The following is a 23,702-nucleotide window of genomic DNA, read 5'->3' as shown; positions in this document are numbered from 1 at the left end:
TAGAGATTAGAGAGTATGACTAGTATAGAGCAAAAGAAACAAAATCATGATGCAGAAAACATACTTGCTCATACGAAAGTTTAGTACTCAATCATTCATCATGAAAATTAAATCAATACACTTTATTAACATAAGACAAACAATTTCATGAGTTAGAATGTAAACAAAAGACTCCTAAATTCTAAATTAAGGATTCTTCGTTTTAAATTATTACTCCATTGTTGCACACATTGGAATTTTAAAAGGAGGATAAGATCTACTTTCTTGAGCTTCAAAACAGTAACAAAATTTGAACTCAAAAGAAAGAATTCGAAAGTAGCAAGAATAGAGAAAAAAATTGAACAACATTTCATTTTCCCTCTTACTTGTTCTAATGAATGAACATTATTACTAGGCTTAACAAATTTCCTTGTTAAAACTATGAATGGTCGAAAACGATTTAAACACACTAGTTTAATCGTTTCTAAGATCCTAGTTGATATCATAATAATACGAAACACAGAACTTCTAGACCTATTTCGAGCAACATGAAAGGGTCTAATTATTAAAAACAAACAAGTCATTGAAGTCACCCAACATTGGGGATTACAACATTTGAAAAACATAAAATGGGGGCTATTTGAAAACACAAAATGGGGGCTCAAAAGCCCGAAGTATATCCAAACTACTCTAGTTTGACGATGTCTTCTAGAATTTCCTAAAGTAACTAGTTTTGTGCAAATCTTCAAATTATAGTTTTATAAGTGAATAATCATAACCATCGTTTATTTTTATTATTAATAAAACCAATTTTGCAACTTACGCGTGAAAAAAATGAGTCGTAAGAACAATCTCATGCTATTATCAAAGTTCAAGATTTCATTTATAATTTTAATGCATAATTGTTGATCTAAACACTTCAATTAACATTAAAATTAAAAAGTATAGTCTATGTGAGCAAAAAAATGAGAAATAAAGTTCAAGAACAAATTCTAAATTAAAAAAACACAAATATATATGCTTGTACACGCTCATACAGGATCAATACTTTACCACTTCACATGAAATTTGTTGCAATATATTGCTTAATCATGTCAGAACAACAAATAAATTCATGAAAACTAGTCGAATCGAAAACCCCAACTTCAAGTTAGGATTCTTCATTTGATTTCTCCATTTTATTAACCAATATCAAAGTCTAGTAAAATAAAAGGAGCAATATTTACTTTCCTTAGCTTTAATCGGCAACCAAAAAAATGGAAAGAGATCAAAATTAGAGAAAGAGGAGAAGAAGAAAGTGAGCTGCAGATCGGGCTTCTCCAACTCTTTTACTAATTTAAATGTTGTGCGCAACACATTAAGTGGCTCGTGGCATCCCAGCGTAACCTAATTTCTTCTGCGTGCCTGGCCAACGCAACCTACATAGTTGCGCTTGGACACTGGTTACCTTAAAGACCGGTACTCAGATTTCGATCCGTTTTCCCAACAATTTTGTACATTTTAGACGTAATAACGCGCGAATTATCAAAATCTTTTAAAATTTCTTTGCAACCAGTATTTTTTCTTCTTCTTTGATAATTTTTTACATCATCCTGCATGCACACCATGCTTTGTGCATTGCCTGACCCAAGTATACGTTTTGGACGTTTTTCGTAAGCGTTTCATAAGACGTTTCGTAGTGGTGCTTTATGTAAAAGCTCCCATACACAGGTTTGTCATTATATTGTAGTCACTTTATAAATTTCCCGTTCTTTTCTTTCTTTTTTGCGTCCACGACAAAAAGGATGGCGTTCATGCGTTAAATTTATGGCGTAGGTGTTGCGTAAAATTCACTTCTTCCTAGCTCTACATGATCTACCTCTCGTACATAAAAGATTTTACTTAGGTGTTAGCTAAACGAGTTTACTGGCGCGCCAAACCATCAAGGACAAGGCACATTCTCGATTGGAAGCAAATACGGTAGTTAGTGAGCTTAATGGCTTACCAGACAGTTAGGGTGTCGTCCACCCCCTGTATAAAGAAAGCAAATACGGTAGTTAGTGAACTTACTGACTTGCCGGACATTTAGGGTGTCGTCCACCCCTGTATAAAGAGCGGTGTACAATGTTACATCTATGTAGGCAGGTGACCCAAGTCCTGAGACACGTGTTTTCATCATCTTGTGGACAAAAATGCTAAGAGAGTTGCCAATTTTCTTCTCTCTCATTGGATTTGGATATATGCCTCAAGTGCTAAGACATGTATTTCTATGTTGTGGACACCAAATACGGCGTTTTTTACAAGCGAATTGTCAAGAACTTTATTCACATGTTAGGCTACGAATGCCAAAACACCCTTTTTATCATCTTTATACCTTGTTAAAATCAAGCTAAAGTTTCAATGACATATTGAGGGACTTTAGACCAACGATGACATAATTGAGAGGATATCATCCCTTTTACTCTTTTTTAAACAGATTTCTTCTCATGACTTGACATCACCCTGAACAACCTTTACTTGTAAAAGCGTTCTACATTTGCAAAGGATCAATCTATAATCTTTAGCGCACTAAGACTAGAAAATAATTTTTCTTGCCTTAACAGCTACATGTCTCGAACACTTATCGAATCGAGGATTGTTTCGACGTCCTTAAATATTACTGAAAGATTTTCTATTCTTAGGTAACTTCAAAAAATGAGTCTCGGATTTATTTCCTTCACTACTTTGATCATCATCTATTCTGGACTCGATCAAAGTGGGGGCTAACTGTAGACACCTACTTTTGGCCTCTTGTCCTGAAAGGAAGTGCGATGATGTTACAAAAACCTGTTCTTCATGCTAAATCAAAGTTGAAGTGTTTATGGACTACGAAACGCATTATGAAGTAAGTTAAAACTCATATTTGAGACCAAGTTATCTTAGAGCCTTGTCTGATTACTAAGTAGGCCTAAAACATGCTCATACATGTTTAAACTTGATTAATAACGGACCCAAATGCGGCAAATGCAATGATTCAATCCAACGAATCTTATATTGTAAAAACCGAGCCAAAAAGATAAATCAACCACCATATTTCCATGAATGGAATATACAGATGGATATCACTTTCAAAGAGCTTTTCAACAGTATATTATAAGCCTAATTTTGAGCTAAAACGAAGTAGTTATGATCAAAACACTAAACAGGGCCCTAAAACCGACACCCTTGCACTCCAACGGCCATATATTTTTTATCCATAACTGATTTTAAACTAATTCTAATATAATTAAAAAGTAGACATTCAGATATTTCCAATGATATCTCACACTCCTTAATCCAGCTTCGCAATCAAAAGTTCAGGAAGTTTTAGAAATGCGTTTTTGTATAAGGCAAACTGCACCCGGCGCAACTAAGTGAGTTGCGCACGCCTGGCGCGCGCAACTCTTTGAGATGCGTGCGGCACCCAGTGCAACTTAGAGATTTGCGTGCGCCAGTTAACGGCGTGGATCTAATATCCTAATCTAGATCCCTACGCCTATAAATAGGGGTCTTCGTTCAACCCGAAAGAGGGAAGAAAAAACATAATTCTAAACCCTGAATTCTGAAAACCCTAATCCCTCTCAAACCCTCTTACTATCACACTACTTTTTCCTATTTCTTCCCAACTACTGTTCAACCTTAATCCATCCATTGAAGCTCTTGGAGGTACGAAGAAGAAAGAAATTCCATAAAAGCATAAGACAGAGATTTAGCATAAAAGAAGAATGGTTAGTTTCCTGAGCACTTAGATAAATCACTTTTCTTTTATTGTTTACATAACTTTAATTGATTAATTAGTGTTGTTTTATCACTTTAAACAAACTTTTAATTAATTAATTAATTCACGTAGTACTCTTTCGTTAATCAATACTAGAATTTGATGATTAATAGTTGTTTTATCACTTAAGACAAGGCAAATATTGTTTATTTTTTTTTTCTTTTCAAGAATATTGATTGATAAGAATAACGACTTTTGCAATGTAATTCCTACGTGATTGATGCTTGTAAATAAAATCAACTAACTTAGTTTTTAGGAGCCACATTGCATGTATTGTTTGGTGATGAAATTGTGAAAAAGGAAATGTTAGTAGAGGCAGTACTAGGGCTAGAATAGCAATTCCTCCTTAAAAGGAATATTATTTTAGTACCCTCTTTCCCAAACTCATTTCTGGTACACGTAGACCGATTTGGGCATGTGTAAACTTACGATTCATGCTAAATATCCCTTGAACTCTACTTGGGAGAAAGGCATGAACGAGGTTTATGAATTTTCCTAAAACTCACTGGCGACTCCTACTTGTTTCTTACTAAAAAGTGTAATGATAGTATCAATTCTAATTCAAGTTCCCCCAAACAGTTAAGAATTTGAATCCTAATACACCCTAAGCTAACAAGTGTAAAGTCCTCGGCTTTTAAAGGGCCATGGGAATTTAAGGAGAAAGATCCCCTACTATGGGCATTTAAGGATTGTAACTGTTAGTTTAGATGAACTACTACGAGAGGGGGGGGTGAATAGTAGTAGGTTCCAATCACGGAACTTAAGCGGAAATAAACAATAAAAACATAAAGAAAACTTAAGCACACAGCAAGTTTACGAGGAAACCATCCAGTGCCTAACTGGAAGTAAAACCTCGGCCCTATTGGGACTTATGAACAAATTCCACTATAATAGGCAACTCTCCTAGTACAACCTATTACACAGACCTTTGCTTTGCAAGTTCCACCACGGACACTTGACTCTATGATAGGACACTTCCTACCAGACCTAAGACACTTCTCAGGACCCTTTTTCTCCCCTTACCCAGGACACTTCCTAGGTGACCCAAGACACTTCTCAGGTTCCTTTCACTCTCTGTGCTCTCACAGTCTTCACTCGAATTTTAGAGAATTCAAACTCATACACTTGCGTGAATTTAAGAGAATTCACGATCTCACCCCAAAACCAATTACAACTCAAAGACACACTCTAACACATAAATGGAAAGCTACACATGAAACCCGAAATCAAAATGATAAAGCTTAAACCTTTTGGCAAACTTACTCTTAAGCACTAAGTGGTTTTCACGCTTAAAACTCTCACTTTGCTAAGCTGAAATACTTCTATATTTATAGGAGTTCCTCAGCTTCTCAAACTAGGGTTTTCGCAAACAGGATAGATCAAACACAAATCTGATCTTATCCTCTTTAAAACCGAATCCAAACAGATTTAAATTCGTTTTTATAAAAACCAAATTTTATCAAATTCGTTTTTGTTAAAAGATAAGATTTTATAAAAAAGATAAAACCAAGTTAAACCAGATTTTATGAGATAAAATTCATTAAGTACTTTTTTATAAAATTCATAATTATCTTTTACGAATTAGTTAGTTTGCCAAGCTTTATCTGATTTCTAATAAGTTCCAGGCATATCTATCATTTATATGTTTACATCATCCTACGAAAACAAACTTATCTTTTACACAACTATAAGTTATGAAGTCCATCTTCTTCGGTTGATATCTTGATCTTTGTGTTGATCCTTGATTGTTGAGGCTTGCCCCAACATTACACCAGAACCAGGTCGTTACACCCGTTTGAAGTTCCTGTTGAGAAACTTCGGGAAGTTCCATTGCTGGAACTCTTCTTCTGTTCTTTACTTGTCCTCATGGATCTTCTAAAGTTCCTTTGTTCCAGTTCCTACTTCAGCCCTCTACGCTTACTGAACCTGCTAACATCACAACACTAGAAAATCCTTATTAAAAGGAAGTTTGCTCAATTCTTAACATCATCAAAACCTCATAAGGGTCAACAATTTCCCCCTTTTTGATGATGACAAACTGAGCAAACTTCTGAGGATGATAAGTAAAAGACAGAAGGTTAATTTTTCATTTTTCAATTTTTTTTTTCATATAAGCAAAGCAAAGAAACAAAACAGAAATTAATAACAGAATGAAAAGAGAATGAAAAACAAACAGAAAGCAAAGAAAAATTTAGAGAAGAGAACAACCTTTGTTACTTACTCAACTGGAACTAGAACAACTTACTCAACTGGAACTAGAACAACTTCAGCTTTCAAGTTTGCTCCTGCTTTTCCCCCTTTTCGCATTATCAAAAACGTGACTTTTCAAAGTTTTATTCATCTACTCACAGCCCCACAGGCAATTCATCGAATGTGGGAAGCTGGAAGCAGCGCTGGCTAGCTCTCTTAAGCTAGTACTTTCACACAAATTTTCCTGTTTATTCTCAACAATGCATGCAAGTATAGACAGAGTTCCATAGCATTTAACAAAACCAACCATCCAGAGTACTTAAAAATATTACAGACGAAGTTCCAAAATATTCAAAAGCAAAGGAGTTCAAAAACATCCAAATAAAAACAGATCATTGTTCCAAAAACCATTAGAAAATATGAAGCTAGGGAATGGCTAGGGTAGTCTGCATAGGTGATCAAGCGTCAAGCGCTTGTAAAATTTTCTCAAGATCAGCTTTGTTGTCCTCTTGAGCTTTCTTCATTTTTGCTTCAAGGCTTGAGATGGCTTTGTGGAACTCCTTGGCCTGAGCAGCGTCAGTCCTCTCCATAGCCTTTATCTTCCCTGACAAGTCAAGGAGCTGTCCTTCAACCTGCATAAGTCTATTAGATAAATCAGCTACTAGCTCATCAGCTCTTCCATCTCCTTCACTCAACTCCAAGGGATCAGCAGCACTGGTCCTACCCTGAGTTCCACCAGAGAGCCTTCTGCTCTTCCTGACAGTAACTCTCACCTGTGAGTCCTCGTCCTTTTCTTTCCTTTTCTGAGCAGCTTCATACCTCACACACTTCCCCCTCACTACAGCAATACTCAAACCTCTCAGAGTGGTTTCATTGATCACATTTTCTCCTTTCTCCCTCATATGCCCATAAAAATCCCTCAATTGCACACCTAAATCTTCAAACACAGAAGCAAGAATCGCAGCATATCCAACTTTTATCTCTTTTTCTATGCAGTGCTCTAAGTGTTGGATCATAATTGCTGGGAAATTAATTTTAATCTTCTTAGACATGCAAAAGATTAGGGCCATATCTAAGTAGCACAATTCATTTTTCTTTTGAGTCCTTGGAACCAAGGACTTCTTTACCAAATTAAACAACAATTTGTGCAACGGAGAGAGATCATTGTGATTCATCACGCTAACACCCTTTTTACCCCCTAAGTAATTTATGATTTCAGTTTTAGTATGCCCTGCTACCTTAACAGTCACAGCCCCTTTCATGTAAGTATCAAAACCCTCACATGGAACTTGCAAAATAGACCCTATTCTAGCAGCATCAAACTCAACATCAACACCATTAATTTTGCTATAACACACACCATCCTCAAATTCACATTCCTTACAGAATTCATCCATAGCCAGTGGATACAAATAATTTTTAGCTTTAACAGTAAACATGAAATCCCAACCCTGGAACTTAAGCAGATCTAGAAGTTCAAAATTCACCTTATTACACCATGCATCATCAATTCTATAGCCTACAACATACCTGTCAGCAAATTTTCCCAGTGCCTTCTCATCTTCTTCCCCCTCAGAATGTTCTTTCTCTTCCTCGGGTTCCTCGTCCCTCGCCATCATATCAATTTCAAGAATTTGATCTTCGAGTGACTTTTCCGTTTTTTCGGCTTTCCTCTTCTTCCATAACCCGATTCGATCAAGAACATTGGGTAAACTTCCAGTAGAGGAAGTTGCAGTGTCCTCAACGGCTTTTGGCTTGGTATTTTTTGGTTCTGAGGTGGTTTGAAGTAGCACAATAGGAATTTCTTGGCTGAGTGGTTGTGGGCTAGGTGATCTGGGAGGTGATAGCTCTTCTTGGTTCTTAGGGTTTTCTTCGGCCATGGTTGGTTGAGGTTTAGCTTTAGAAATTTTTGTGTGGTTTAGCTGTAGAAATTTTATGGTCAGGGTAGTTCTAGAGTTTAATTGATGTGATGGTAAGTTAATGGGGTTGGTTGGGTAGTTTTTATAAGGGAGTAAATTTTTGAAGCGGTGTATTGAAGTGGAAGGGTTTAGTTTAGGAACAATGAATTTTATCTTGTTTTGAAAACTAATCCGGATGGAATTTTTTACAAATCAAGAATTTATCTTTTCACACTATATTTAATAAAAGATAATTCCAGAAGATAAATCTTTTTGAAAAGAAAAACTGATTTTTCAAAAATATAATTTATGGAACAAGTCACATACAAGTCTACATTGCTTTGAATAGTATGTACAGTTTTAAATAAGAGTTACTTGCACTGACCTCCAAGAGTTTACCAACGGTGACATTCCCGTTATGTTTATCACACCAAATTTGTGGTAGATGTTTTATTCTTCTAATTGATCTTGTTAATTGACAATGCCATATCTAGGAACTTCAGTTGCAATCAATTAAGCTTGATCATCCCAAGTTCCAGTCTCATGTTCTCAAAGCGTTCTCTGCTCAAAGGCTTAGTTAGAATATCAGCAATTTGATTATCAGTAGGACAAAATTCCAACTTAATATAGCCTTTTTCCACATTATCTTTTAAGAAGTGGTGTCTAATGTGGATGTGCTTAACCTTAGAGTGTTGCACTGGATCTTTAGAAATACAGATAGCACTAGTATTATCACAATAAATTGGAACACATTCAAATTTTAAACCAAAATCACATATTTGTTGTTTTATCCACAGCATTTGTGAACAACAAGCTGCAGCAGCTACATATTCAGCTTCTGCTGTGGACAAGGCAACTGTATTCTGTTTCTTGGAACCCCAAGAAACTAAGCATGATCCAAGAAATTGAGTCATACCTGATGTGCTCTTCCTATTCACTAAATCACCTGCATAGTCAGCATCCGTGTATCCAACTAAATCAATTGATTCATTCCTTGGATAGTAGAGACATAAATCATCAGTTCCTTTGAGGTACCTAAGTATCCTCTTAACTGCCTTGAGATGAGATTCCTTTGGATTTGCTTGGAACCTTGCACATAAGCCTACACTGAAGGATATATCAGGTCTACTAGCAGTTAGATATAATAAGGAACCTATCATACCTCTATACATCTTCTGATCTATGCAAGTTCCAACTATGTCTTCATCCAGTCTGGCGTTGGTTCCCATAGGTGTTCTTATAGTTTTGGAACTTTCCATCTTATATTTCTTTATGAGTTCCTTCACATACTTTTGTTGGTGAATCATTATTCCTTTCTCAGTTTGCTTAATTTGCAATCCAAGAAAGAAGTTTAGCTCACCCATCATGCTCATCTCGAACTCACCACTCATAAGGTCAGCAAAATACTTCACCAAAAATTCATTAGTTGCACCAAAAATAATATCATCTACATATATTTGTACAACTAAAATGTCAGTTCCTTTAGATTTCAAAAACAAAGTTTTGTCTATTTTGCCTCTTTTAAAATCATTATCTAACAGGAACTTGGACAACCTCTCATACCATGCCCTTGGTGCTTGTTTTAGCCCATAGAGAGCTTTATCAAGTTTATAGACATGATTTGAGAAATCTGGATCTTCAAATCCAGGAGGTTGTTCCACATAGACGTCCTCTTTTAATAGACCATTTAAAAATGCACATTTGACGTCCATCTGAAACAACTTAATCTCCATAAAAGCTGCAAAAGCAATAAGAATGCGTATAGCTTCTAACCTGGCAACTGGAGCAAATGTCTCATCAAAGTCTATGCCTTCTTGTTGATTGTATCCCTTGACAACCAGTCTAGCCTTGTTTCTTACTATGATTCCATGTTCATCAAGCTTGTTTCTGAACACCCACTTTAGACCTATGACCTTCTGGTGTTCCGGTCTAGGAACTAGGTGCCAAACTTTGTTTCGCTCGAATTCTCCTAGTTCAGCTTGCATGGCTATGATCCAATCTGCATCTTGTAAGGCTTCATCACAGTTCTTTGGTTCCAAAGTAGATAGGAATGACAAAAATGCACAGAAGTTCCTTAGCTGTGACCTGGTCTGAGTTCCTTTGGTTATATCACTCATAATTATATCCACTGGATGAGACTTTTGATATTTCCAACGTTTAGGGGTAAAGTCTTTGATTGGATACAGCTTTTCAGGTTCAGCATCACTGTTTCCTGTCACTTGATTCGGTGGTTCCTGATTCTCAGGTTCCGGATTCTCAGGCTCAGGATGTTCCTCTTGTGGAACTTCTGTTTCAGTTGCAGTTTGGTTTTCAGCTCCTGGATTCTTGTTTTGCTGCTTCATGGATATTGTTGATTCCTCATCAGGGTCATGTCTTCTTACTAACCCTATCTCGAAATCATCATCATCCTGTACATCAATCACAAAATCAGTTTCATCAAAAATTATATGTACAGACTCTTCAACACACATTGTTCTTTTATTATAGACTCTGTAAGCTTTACTATTTGAGGCATATCCTAAGAATATAGCCTCATCACTTCTTTCATCAAACTTTCCCAAGTTTCTCTTTCCATTATTGTGTACAAAACATCTGCAACCAAAAGATCTAAAGTAAGAAATATTTGGTTTTCTTCCTTTAATTAGTTCATAAGGTGTTTTGTTGGTTATTGCTCTAATAGAAACTCTATTCAATATGTAACATGCTGTGTTTACTGCTTCTGCCCAGAAGTTCCTAGGCAGTCCACTGGAAATCAGCATAGTCCTCGCCATGTCTTCCAAGCTTCTGTTTTTCCGTTCAACTACTCCATTTTGTTGTGGAGTCCTGGGAGCAGAGAAGTTGTGGTCCATCCCATGTTCATCACAAAACTCATCAAACTTTGAGTTTTCGAACTCAGTTCCATGATCTGACCTTAGGTGGATCAGTTGATGACCTGTTCTTCTCTGTTCTTTCTTCACAAAAGCAACAAAGTGATCAAACGTATCATCCTTGCTTATCAGAAAGAAAACCCAGGTATATCTGGAAAAATCATCTACAATAACCATCACATACCTTTTTCCACTTCTGCTTTGTATTCTTATAGGTCCACACAAATCCATATGGATAAGTTCCAATGGTTTTGTGGTGCTTACCATATTCTTAGATTTGAAAGATACATAACACATGCACTGCAGACTTTTTCTTTTAGGAACTTGATGGTTGGAAGTCCTTCCACAAGTTCTTTTGATCTAAGTTTATCTAGCAAAGAAAAACTAGCATGGCCAAATCGTTTGTGCCATAATGAGGGATCATTCTCAATGACACTAAGACAAGTTAAACTACTACTTGGAACTTCGTTAAGATCCACAATATATGTGTTCCCTTTTCTGGTTCCTTCAAGGATAATGTTGTTAGTGTCATTGTTAATGATTCTACAAAAATTAGAAGTAAAGCTAACTGAGTTACCTCTATCACAAAATTGAGAAATACTTAACAAGTTGTGTTTAAGACCCTCGACTAAAAAGACATTTTCAATAGCATTGGAACTTGACCTTCCTACTTTACCTACAGCAATGATTTCACCTTTCTTATTATCACCAAAGGTCACAGTTCCACCGTAGTAGGCATCCAGTGAGAGAAATTTAGATTTGTCTCCAGTCATGTGCTTAGAACAACCACTGTCGAGGTACCAAGTGTTGTTCCCCCTCACTGGAACGTGCATGAAAACTAAGCGTTAATTTCTGGAACCCAGGTTTCCTTGGGTTCCATTGTTTTGGAAGAAGATTCAGATTTCTTCAACCATACCTGTTCAGCATGCTCAGTATTCTTAAGAGTATCTTTATTTCTTTTAGGACAAGCAGCTTTAAGATGTCCTGTACTACCACAATAGTAACATAGTTTTTGACTGGGTAGATCCACATACTTCTTGTTTCTCCTAGACTTCTTCTTATAACCTAGTCCTTCTTTATTCTTGTTATGGATGTTAGTTATCCAAGATGGAATTCCATTATTAATTACTTCTTTACCTCTCCTGACTTTGACAAGTTCCTCCTCCAAGGTTTGATTTTTTATTTTAACTTCTTCCAAATCAGATTTTAATTTCTCAAAATTTGGAAGTTGGCTTGCAATAGGAACTTTAGAGTCAGGAGTGTCAATTCCAAGTTTCAGTTGAGCTAACTCTACATTCAACAGAATATTATCGTGTTTCAGTTTTTCAACTTGTTCTTTTAGAAGGACATTTCTATCATATAAATCAAAGAATCTAGTTTGTATGTCAGTTTTCATATTATCTACCCATTCACTATGTTCTTTGTAAATATTTAAAGCTTTATCAGTTTGGAACTTCGACCTGTTTAGTTCTTTACAATCATCTTGAAGTTCCAGAATAATGTCCATAAGATTTTCCTTTTTTAAGTGTTTAAGTTGTCGATAGTCATACCATACCTCAGATTCAAGTTCCTTCAGGCGTGCTTCATCATCTGCTTTGGCCATTAGACATAAGTTGGTTGTTTCCTCTACGGATTCTCCTTCTCCTTCATCTTCTGAATCAGAGTTTCCCCATGCAGCCATCATGGCTTTTCTCACATCTTCCTTGGAGAATGATGGTTTGTAATACTTGTTTTGTTCCTTCCCTTTGTACTTTGATTTTTCATCCTCCTTAGGTTGAGGACAATCTCTGATGAGATGGTCCTTGGAACCACAGCCAAAGCATTTAATCTCCCTGGAACTTGACTGTCCTCTCCTGTTCTTCTCTCCTCTCTTTCCCAGCATCCTCCTGAACCTTCGTACCAGCATGGCTGTCTCTATGTCATCATTTTCAGACTCACTTGATTCATAAGCCTTTAGAGCAAGGCTTTTGTTCTTGGAACTTTCAGTATTAGCTCCAAGATGAAGTTCATGAGTAAGCAGGGAACCATTGAGCTGTTCAAGGTTGAACTTGGTGAAGTCCTTGGATTCTTGTAAAGCAGTGACCTTGGATCTCCATCTCTCATCTTGAGGAAGGCTTCTAAGGACTTTCCTTACCTGTTCATCAATGGGTATGGACCTGCCTAAAGATTCTAACTCATTGACAATGTTAGTAAATCTAGTGAACATATCCTGAATGGATTCTTTGTGTAGCATTTCAAATCTTTCATATTTAGACATTAGTAAATCAATTTTGGAACGTTTAACTTCATTCGTTCCTTCATGTGTTACTTGTAGTAAATCCCAAATCTGCTTTGCAGACTTACAACCCATGATCCTATTGTGCTCATGAGGTCCTAGTCCACAATGCAAGATTTTCACAGCTTGAGCATTTAACTCAAATTTTTCATAATCTTCCTTATCAAATTCAGCCAATGGTTTAGGGATTACCTCTTTGTTTGCATTGGTTTTTGTTACCTCGAAGTCACCGTTTTCAATGACTCTCCATACTTGGTAATTTTCAGCTTTGATGAATATCTCCATTCTATTCTTCCAGTATGAATAAAACTTGCCATTGAACATTGGTGGTCTCTGGGTGGAATACCCTTCTTCAAGTTTCTCGTGTGCATTCATCTCTTCAGGAACTTTACTCTACAAGGTTGCTTGTAATCTCGTGAGAACCTGCTCTGATACCAATTGTTAGTTTAGATGAACTACTACGAGAGGGGGGGGTGAATAGTAGTAGGTTCCAATCGCGGAACTTAAGCGGAAATAAACAATAAAAACATAAAGAAAACTTAAGCACACAGCAAGTTTACGAGGAAACCATCTAGTGCCTAACTGGAAGTAAAACCTCGGCCCTATTGGGACTTATGAACAAATTCCACTATAATAGGCAACTCTCCTAGTACAACCTATTACACAGACCTTTGCTTTGCAAGTTCCACCACGGACACTTGACTCTATGATAGGACACTTCCTACCAGACCTAAGACACTTCTCAGGACCCTTTTTCTCCCCTTACCCAGGACACTTCCTAGGTGACCCAAGACACTTCTCAGGTTCCTTTCACTCTCTGTGCTCTCACAGTCTTCACTCGAATTTTAGAGAACTCAAACTCATACACTTGCGTGAATTTAAGAGAATTCACGATCTCACCCCAAAACCAATTACAACTCAAAGACACACTCTAACACATAAATGGAAAGCTACACATGAAACCCGAAATCAAAATGATAAAGCTTAAACCTTTTGGCAAACTTACTCTTAAGCACTAAGTGGTTTTCACGCTTAAAACTCTCACTTTGCTAAGCTGAAATACTTCTATATTTATAGGAGTTCCTCAGCTTCTCAAACTAGGGTTTTCGCAAACAGGATAGATCAAACACAAATCTGATCTTATCCTCTTTAAAACCGAATCCAAACAGATTTAAATTCGTTTTTATAAAAACCAAATTTTATCAAATTCGTTTTTGTTAAAAGATAAGATTTTATAAAAAAGATAAAACCAAGTTAAACCAGATTTTATGAGATAAAATTCATTAAGTACTTTTTTATAAAATTCATAATTATCTTTTACGAATTAGTTAGTTTGCCAAGCTTTATCTGGTTTCTAATAAGTTCCAGGCATATCTATCATTTATATGTTTACATCATCCTACGAAAACAAACTTATCTTTTACACAACTATAAGTTATGAAGTCCATCTTCTTCGGTTGATATCTTGATCTTTGTGTTGATCCTTGATTGTTGAGGCTTGCCCCAGCATTACACCAGAACCAGGTCGTTACACCCGATTGAAGTTCCTGTTGAGAAACTTCGGGAAGTTCCATTGCTGGAACTCTTCTTCTGTTCTTTACTTGTCTTCATGGATCTTCTAAAGTTCCTTTGTTCCAGTTCCTACTTCAGCCCTCTACGCTTACTGAACCTGCTAACATCACAACACTAGAAAATCCTTATTAAAAGGAAGTTTGCTCAATTCTTAACATCATCAAAACCTCATAAGGGTCAACAGTAACGATTCATGAAACAGTCGGTGACATTTTGCCAAGTCGTAGTACACTTGGAATCTAGGTTATAAAACAATTGTTGGCAAGCATGCTCTAAGGAGAAAGGAAACACCGTAGAGAAGAGTGTTACTTCTAATCCCTTCAGAACCATTGTTGCAGAGAACGCTTTCAAATGGAATATTGGATTGTCAGTAGGCTAGAACTTTGGAATATCAGTAGTGGAGCACATTTTAAGGAGCATGTTCGTCATATCCAAAGGACTGGGAGGTTGTTCCACATAAGTGAAATCATCAGAATTCTTACTCATATGTTCTTTTAATTTGTCAAGGGTAGAAACAGTGACCTTGTTTTGTTCCATGGTAGTGAACCTAGTTGTAAGGGTTTGCATCATGGCAGACAGTCTTCAATGGATTTGTTAATGTTCTCAATATCTTCCTTAGTGGCCATTGGAACGAACTAAAAGTAATTTGAAGGTGAATGCCTCTTAGATCTAAGAGATTTTTGCGCTAATGACTCGAACCGTCTTAATCTACCCCTGCTCCTTGACCAAGTACTTTGAAATAAAACAATTCACTTAATTGTTTGACTTACTGCTCAAGATAGGACAGAAAAAGGAAAAAATAGACATTTAAAAATAGATGAGAAAAACACCGCTCATTTTTTATTATGACCAAAAAAAGGGTGCATAAACCTAGTATACGATCATAAACAACATGGTGCACGACTCGAGTTAGAAAATAAAGAAAATGTGTGGACTATGCTTGACTCGTGAGGGATTAAGTGATATTATGAGCTTTTTGGTATGATCGTATGGCTAGACATGTGAACTATAACAAAAATGACTGACGCGAGGACCAAATTAGCATGAAAGACTATAAGAAACAAACTTAACTTATTCCTTGGGCACCGTGAAATGACGAGTTGTACCATGTCGCGGTACAAGTTGCTCTGACATGGCACTGATTGCTGTTACGCGGCATTTCTATCGTGGCGCGGTGATCAGTTCCAAGTGTTTTTGTTTTTTTTTCTGTTTTTTATTTCATTTTAGTGTTTGCGCTAATTACTGAGTAAGTACTATCCACTGGCATTCGTTAGTCATAAAATAAACGAACATAGATAAAGAAAACTCATTAGGGTTAAGATCAAAACGATCACACATAGGGCACGTAGGCACAATGATGCAAAGAAGAGTTCGCAACCTAAGGTCAAGTTCTATGTTCCACAATGGTTAAGTTTATTTGGTGTTAAATGGGTAACATGGTTAAGATTTTGGATGCGTTAGAAAGGTAGCCTCCCTTAAGGGTGTATACCAACAGGTGGCTCTACAAGTTCGTGATTAAATCGAACTTGACTCCATGGTTTGGGTGAATTTAATAACTCGGATGAATTCTTATTGCAATGGGGTATTTTGGGTTGATATAGGTTAAACTCCCTGGGGCTAAGACGTATGTAGAACACACACGTTTTTTTCTAAAAAATCGAAGGAATCTAATAACTTGATAAAGAACTGAACAACTGGAAGAATTTTACAAGCACCTTGGCACAGTGGAAAATGCCGCGACACGGTGGGAAATGCCAAGACACGGTGAAAAATACCGCGACATGGTATAGTACACCACGTCACGGTGTTTTGTACCGTGTCACGGCGCCTATGCCGTTACACGGTGCTCGTAAAATTCATGTAGTGCCTCATTTTCTTAGATCGTGATCAGGTTATCCAATTTTTCCTACGGGAAAACCAAAAATACGACGTTAAATCATCTATGTATAAGCAAAAAATACAAATTTAATCACAAAAATATGATTCAAGAATCTTTTAAGTCTCATCAAATCAAATCGATAAATAACCAAGTATCCTCCACAGTGGAGTCGCCAAATTGTAGGTGTTGTTCAAAGTGCGCCTACAATAAGCATGTATATGTGAATATGCTTGGCACTCTTAGGAAGTGGGAATTGACATAATACGACTATGGACAAGGAAAGTGGGGACAAAGCAAACAAGGGAGCAGCCAACAAGTTTTTAAGGAACTTGTAAATTAAACCGTTCACGGTTCATAAAAGGAAACCACGATAAGGGACAACGAAAGACAACAACGATTAACCCGTGAAGGTTACAGCCCATTCATATTTCATGAAATTACTTACTCTATATGGTTTGGAACCACGAAAGGAGGATTGCGGATGATGGTACGAAGGGAGTCATGGAGTCACATTCGCCCGTACTAGCCTCTACTCGATTCTTATAGTGAAAAGTGATTCCTGTGACCTTAAAGGCATACAAACAAAGATTCAATTTGCTCCAAACTATTATTAGGCGTGATTGGTTGAATATTAATGAACACACATAATTCAAAAATATTTGTGATCACTTAATTAAATAACAAGATTAAAAAGAAACCTAAACCGGTTGTCCAAATTATCTTATTAGGCGTGATATTCAATTACATATTCCCTTTAACATGCAATATGTAGTGATCATAAAAAAAATAATAAAATCATCATTAATATTGGAAGCAATTCAAAAATAATATTGTTAGTCAAATGAAATAATAATAAACCTAATCATGGTATAATCAACAAGAATAAAAATAAAATTAATTAAGTTATTAATTGCTCACTTTCCGCGTTTCCTTGAATTTCTACATCATGAATAAAATTAATTAAGTGATTAATTACAACAGGCTTCAAAGGTCTTTTATCTGTGACGCGCTTTTGGAGCTACGACTGCCTCAAAATGTGGTGGATATTGTCATGCTTTGTTTGAATTCAGCTAAATTGAGTATTCTTTGGAATATGAGGAAACAAAATAATTTACCTCCTTTTATGGTATTCGACAAGGCGATCCTCTATCTCCGACTTGTATGTTATAAGTATGGAGTGTTTAGGTCATCTCATTGATCGAGAATGCAGGTTGGACTTTGGAAACCTGCGAAAGTTAGCCCTAATGGTCCCCCAATTTTAAACATTGCTTTTTTTTTTTTTGTGAGGCAAGTCTTGACCAAACCCAATTCATGAACAAGTTCTTAGATGACTTTTTCTAAGCTTCTAGAAGCAAAATTAGTGTGCCTAAAAGTAGAGTTATTTCTATAATAACACTAACAATCGAACGAGGGAGGAAATCTAATGGAAGATACTAACGACTTTGGGAATTTCCTAGGGGTCCCCACTATTAATGGTCATGTGACAAATGATAATTATCAGTTTTTTGTGGACAAAATCAATTTCTAGTTGTCTGGTTGGAAATCGAAAACCCTTTTGATGGCTGGAAGAATGAATCTCATTCAATCCTCTTTATCATCTGTGTTGTATTATGCCATTGTGACAACTGGAGTCCCTTGAGGAATCGTTGATAAGATTGACAACAAGATGCATGGATTTCTATAGGGTTGTAGTATAGAGGAAAAGAAGAAAATCCACTTGGTCGCCTGGGATATTGTAACAAAACCCAAGATAGAAGGAGGGCTAGGGTTGCGTTCTATGAGGGATGTGAATGCTGCATTTATCTCAAAATTTGGTTGGAGATTTATTGAACCAAATTCTCCATGGCCATGTATAATTCTAAACAAGTACTGTAAAGGAACATATGACATGGTGATGTTTACACATAAGGTTGATTCTTCGAATGTGTGGAGAGGAGTGGTGGAAAATATTGATGTTTTGCGGAAAGGGATCAATAGAACAACGGGGAATGGGAGAGACACCTTATTTTGGAGGCATAAATGGGATATTAATATCCCCTTCATTGAAATGGTTACTTTAAACCCTTCATGTGCTGCTCTTGACAAATGGTGAGCGATATATGGGATGTAAATGTGGGATAGAGATTCGAATTCTTTGCGGAATATTTACCTAGTGACATATTGTATATAATTCAATTGCACGTGTTACTTGATGATGATGATGATGATGCAATTGATAGCATTTTCTAGAATGGTTCTCCATCGAAAAGGTTTACTTTAAAGTATTCATTGGAAGTTGTGAAAATACGAAGATCTAAAACAACATTTTGGGGACTCAAGCCCCCCAGCGTATGAGATTATTCTTGTAGCTAGCTTATAAGGCTAATTAAGTTTATGACGAATGCCAACAGGTTTCTTTAACACTTGACTTGAGATACGAGGTGTATTATATATGGGGGCCTTTTATCTGAGTCTTTTTCAAGGGTACTGTTTTACCTCTAACTCTATTGCGGCATGGTTGAGGAAAACATGAACCACATACTAAGAAAATATCCTACTCCAAAAGTTATTTGGAGGAATCTAGGATGTACTAGGAATGGGATATAGGATGTGTCTGCATTCTCAAATTGGATTGTTGAGAATATTTCTGATTTTAGCAGGAATAATGGATATTGGCCTTTTTATTTTTGTTACCACCTGTTGGTGGCTTACTGGCTTTGGTGATGGAGAAACAAGCGAAGTTTCACAAAGGATGTTCATATTTCGATGAATCAATGACAAGTGTATAATTTAATATAATATATTTAGTCCCTAATATTAGTCCCATAATTGTTTTTTATTAGTTATTTATTGAAATTATTCACTTTAATAATTCTATTTCTTATTTTATTTTAGTGTAGGCGTCATTCGAAGTGCGCCAACGTAAAGCATGTGGTGAATATGCTTGGCACTTATAGGAAGTGGGAATTTACATACGTTTAGGGACAAGGAAAGTAGGGAGCCGCCAACAAGTTTTTAAGGAACTTGTAAACCGTTCACGGATCATAAAAGGCAACCAAAATTAAAGGACAACAAAAGGCAACAATGATTGACATGTGAAGGTTACACCCTATTAATAATCCATGATATTACTAAATCAATATGGTTCAGAACCACAAAAGGAGGATCGGGGATGAGAGTACGAAGTGAGTCATGGAGTCACGTTCGCCCGTATTGGCCTCTACTCGATTCTTATAGTGATAAGTGATTCCTGCAATCTCAAAGGCATGATAACAAACTATTATTATGCTAAATTGATTGAATATTAATGCAACATAAAATTCTTAAATATCCTGATTACTTGATTAAACAATAAGATTAAAAAGGAACTTAAACCGGTCGTCCAAATTATCTTATTAGGCGTGATTTTCAATTACATATTTGCTTTAAACATGCAATATGGTGATCAATAAATATATAATAGAATAAACATTAATATTGGAAGCAATTTAACAATAATGCAACAATATAAAATTGTAAGAAAAACAATTGAAATAAATGGAACTTGATTCCTTACTTTGATTTTGCTTGCTTGCAACTATAAAACAATAAACGAGTTAGTAACTTCAAGGAAAATAATAAACTAATAATCAAAATTAAATTAAATAGAGTTTATTTGGGCTAAACCCTCAAATGGTTCTACCTTTCATACCTTTTCTTAAGGATGGAACCTCAGGTAAAGTACGGACTCCTTGGAGTGTTTAAAGGAAGTATTTTTGAAGAATAAGGTAGGCTAGTGTTTAGGCTAGAGCATAGAATAGAGAAGAGAGAACTAATTGATGCCTTGAACTGCTAAAATGAGGGGAGTATTTATAAGGAAAATGAGCAGAGGGAACACACGAAACCCTAAAGAGATGAAACCCTAAAATTGGCTGTCGTAACACGTCAGCAAAATGTCGCGACACGACAAGACCTGGCGTGACACGGGATAATGTAGCGTGATGCGGGAAAATAGCAGCCCTAAAATGATAAAACGTGTTTAGGTTTTATGCGGAGAAAACATGGGAAATTCCCGTGTCGCGGCATGTGTACCGTGACAGGGCAAAATATGCCGCGACGTAGAAAATTCCACCGTGGCACTGCACGCGATTCCGTGACACGGTGGTCATTTTTCCCATTTTTATGTCCAAATACATTTTAAACCTAATTACGCTCAGCATTTTTTGAGCCGTTTTATAATTTCGGGCTATTTGGGTTTATTATTCATTAATTGGGCTAAATTAATAAAAGAAGGTTTGGGCCAAAATATAAATTAGATTATGCTTTGACTAAACATTAGGACTAATCCGTTGACTATTTTGTAAACTAAGTTTGAATATAGATTTTAAGCACCCCCGGGATTAAATACTCAACCCGACCATAATGACGGTGAAAGATTGTTCATTATTGGGTTTTTTTTCAAGGATACATTTTTAGGTGTCTACAGAAGCCTTCACTTTGACTGAGTTTGCTGAAACGTCAGTTTTGAAAATGATAGTCAAAGTAGTCAATCAGGACAGATAATGATTTAAGACGTTCTGCGATCCTAAATCGCTCTGTATACGCCGATACCTGCAGAAAAATGTTAGTTCCACAGATAAAAAAGTAAAGGGATAGAATGCATATCTGACACTAGTGAATCGGTGACGAATATGTTCAATGGTATATGACACTAGTGTTTCGATTGCAAATAAATTTAGTAGTTTTCTATGCTTGAAGAAATCCACCGGATGATATTTGTTGAGAACTTCTCATGCTTGAGGGAAGTCGACAGATTAATTTGCCAGTTTTCTATGCTTGAAGAAATCCATCGGATGATGTTTGCTGAGATACTTCCCATGCTTGAGGGAAGTTGAGATGATATAATGTTTGAGATACTTTCCATGCTTGAGGAAAGTCGACAGATGACATAATCGCTGACTTCTTTGCCTTAAGAGGTGGCAACGACCAACAATTTTCCATGCTTGAGGAAAACTTGTCTAATGATGAGATTGCAAGTCTTTGTGTATCGAGAACCTTGCGCCGTGAATCGTCTTCGCTTGGGAGATGATCACTAAAATGGTGATGGTTTGATTGTCCCCAAACATGGGCTGTAGTTGGTTCGCTTGTCCTCGAACGTGGGTTGTAGACTGTTAAACCTTCAAGTCGACTATTTGATACTTAGTAGGGGTAAAATTTAACTATCAGTTATAATTTCCCATAAGTTATTCAATGGAAAAATAATTGTCACAACCTTGCAACAGATAAATCAAATTGGTCAAAGATGCGTGGAATTCCAGAAACCAGTCCTTGCAGTGTGCAGGTCATGCGCAACCACCGTGCCACGTGGACATCTGTCGTGATACAACGTTCTTTTTCCATCACGCGGCAATTTCTTTTCGTGGCACGACGCTGCTTTCTTGCCGCTGAATTAGTCAAACGATGTTTTCCTAAAGGTGTAGACCACTGTGCCACATGAATGTTATAGTAACACGACGTTCTATTGTGTGACGCGACGTTTTGTGTCCGCTAAAGCATTTATGCATGCCCGAGTCTTTTGATTTTTATGCCTTTGACCCACTGCTTTACCGCTTCTCGAGCAATAATGTCATTTGTCGGCAATAAATACCATGACACGGGACGTTACGCCATGTCACGGCGTTTTTCATTGCCTTTGAATTTAGAAATTCTCGTGGCTTCTTCCTCATTTCATTTATGTTGCTTTGCTCGTGTTCTCCGCCGGCATTTTTGAGCTTTCTCACTAAATTCTTCACCATTTTCGCTCAAATTTGTTGTAAGCTTCCTCATTTTTTATTCTCTACAAGGATCTAAGTAAGTTCCTTTGCTTTTTGTCTCAAATTTTGTTGTAAATGAGAAATTTTCATGTAAAAACCCTTGAAAAATCAAATTGGGGATTTTTGATTTATTAGGTTTTATGTCTAAATTCTTGTCATAAATTAGCTTGTATATGAATGCATGTTGGTTTGTAAGCAATTTTGAGACCAAGTTTGCATGATTTGGTGAAGAAATGAGCAAATCACCATTTTTGGTACTATTTTGTACGTGAATGGTGTTCTTATTGTTCCTGTTGTTTCTTTGCACAATAAATGATAGAATTGTTGTAGATCTTGTAAAACATGCTATGATGTGAGGATCTATTGTTTTCGTGCAATCTCAAATATGCTCTGTTTTTGTGTATGTACTACATTGTCATGGAGAGCATAATATCATGCGATTAGGAGAACTGTAGTGTTAGTTTTTCATGGAGAAACTAACAACCAAAAATAATTCTATTACTTTGCCAATTTTTAGCCTTGAGGTAAAAATTTAGCGTATAATAGAAAATGTAGGTTAAAGTAGCTCCTAAGCTATTTTTGAATAAATAACTAAATAAATAAGGAAATGATGCTAAGTATTTTGATTTTTATCTTTTGTTTGAACATAATAGCATGCCTAGACAACGAGATCGAGATATTTCTACTCATGGCCGGCGTCAGGCTTTTCGAGAGGACACTCCCATGGTTCCTGAGAATATAGATGACGCCTTGGAGACCGAGCTTTGCCCCTCTACGAATAGGGGGCGATGGACCCTGCCTTCGTGGATACCAGATGAGTTGGTTTTTTGTCGTGAGAACCGAATTTCTCATCGTCCGCTTACTGGAATAGTCAATGGTGTACTTCGCCATCATGGTTCAGGAGCTAAAGTCTTGATTCCCTAGCTATACAGGATTATCACAGGGGATCCTACCACCAACGCCTTGTGGGATTTTGCTGGTTTGAGAGATTTTTATTCAGCATTTGTGGGTTTATGCAGCCCCCAAGGTTGTGGTTTGATAGTTGTTCGAGCGTTGTTAAAGTATTTTTAGGATACTACCAACACTTTCCACTTTGCTTAGGGGGAGATGACGGTGACTCCTCTTGAATTCAACATGATCAACGGCTTGCGCTTCACCAAGCGGCATGTCAAGCAGATTCCTGACCTCACTTAGGGGGCAAAAGAGGTGGTGGAGTTGTTAGGTCCTGTCGTTCACCATATCAGGACTCGACCGGTGCCTCAAGGTGGTCCTAGGAGTGGGCGATCAGAGTCGGCTTCTTTTCTTGCCTATGGTTTTGATATATAGTTGAGACAATGCCTGAGCAGCGAGTACAGATCTTCATCTTGATCCTTATTTCCGGAACTCTTTATCATGATAGGAGTTCCCGTGCGCTCGTTTTTTACCTGCCCTCTCTTACTGGGATTGGTGAGATAGGATCCTTTAGTTGAGTTAGTGTGGGGTTTGCTGATCTTCTC

The 23,702-nt window shown here is 36.8% G+C and overlaps 2 protein-coding genes across 2 annotated transcripts; both read right to left on the bottom strand.

Moving 5' to 3' along the window:
• Positions 1-8,526: 8,526 nt before the first annotated feature.
• On the bottom strand, positions 8,527-10,976 carry LOC145642750 (uncharacterized). Its single transcript, XM_081693923.1, has 5 exons — positions 10,557-10,976; positions 9,653-10,250; positions 9,527-9,580; positions 8,638-8,944; positions 8,527-8,545 (listed from the first exon to the last, which is right to left on the bottom strand). The coding sequence occupies exons 1-5, from the start codon at positions 10,974-10,976 to the stop codon at positions 8,527-8,529; spliced, it is 1,398 nt and encodes a 465-aa protein (XP_081550049.1).
• A 571-nt stretch (positions 10,977-11,547) lies between these two features.
• Positions 11,548-13,359, bottom strand: LOC145642749 (uncharacterized). The gene is made up of 3 exons (XM_081693922.1): positions 13,018-13,359; positions 11,956-12,843; positions 11,548-11,790 (listed from the first exon to the last, which is right to left on the bottom strand). The coding sequence occupies exons 1-3, from the start codon at positions 13,357-13,359 to the stop codon at positions 11,548-11,550; spliced, it is 1,473 nt and encodes a 490-aa protein (XP_081550048.1).
• Between the last annotated feature and the right edge of the window lie 10,343 nt (positions 13,360-23,702).

Source organism: Chenopodium album, chromosome 8, assembly GCF_948465745.1.
Source record: "Chenopodium album chromosome 8, dcCheAlbu1.1, whole genome shotgun sequence".
NCBI lineage: Eukaryota > Viridiplantae > Streptophyta > Magnoliopsida > Caryophyllales > Amaranthaceae > Chenopodium > Chenopodium album.
This window is presented reverse-complemented; position numbering and strand designations above follow the sequence as displayed.

Bases quoted from the DNA above. Each gene is read 5' to 3' on its own strand.
- LOC145642750 (XM_081693923.1), bottom strand. From the start codon at position 10,976: ATGGTAAGCACCACAAAACCATTGGAACTTATCCATATGGATTTGTGT. The intron at 10,251-10,556 runs GTAAACACAGCA...ATTGATGTACAG, and splicing joins GGAACTTCTGGGCAGAAGCA to GATGATGATGATTTCGAGAT. The intron at 9,581-9,652 runs GCATAGACTTTG...TTGCTTTTGCAG, and splicing joins GGGATACAATCAACAAGAAG to CTTTTATGGAGATTAAGTTG.
- LOC145642749 (XM_081693922.1), bottom strand. From the start codon at position 13,359: ATGAATGCACACGAGAAACTTGAAGAAGGGTATTCCACCCAGAGACCA. The intron at 12,844-13,017 runs GTAACACATGAA...ATTGATGAACAG, and splicing joins AGATTTGGGATTTACTACAA to GTAAGGAAAGTCCTTAGAAG. The intron at 11,791-11,955 runs GTTCCTATTGCA...ATCCATAACAAG, and splicing joins TTGACACTCCTGACTCTAAA to AATAAAGAAGGACTAGGTTA.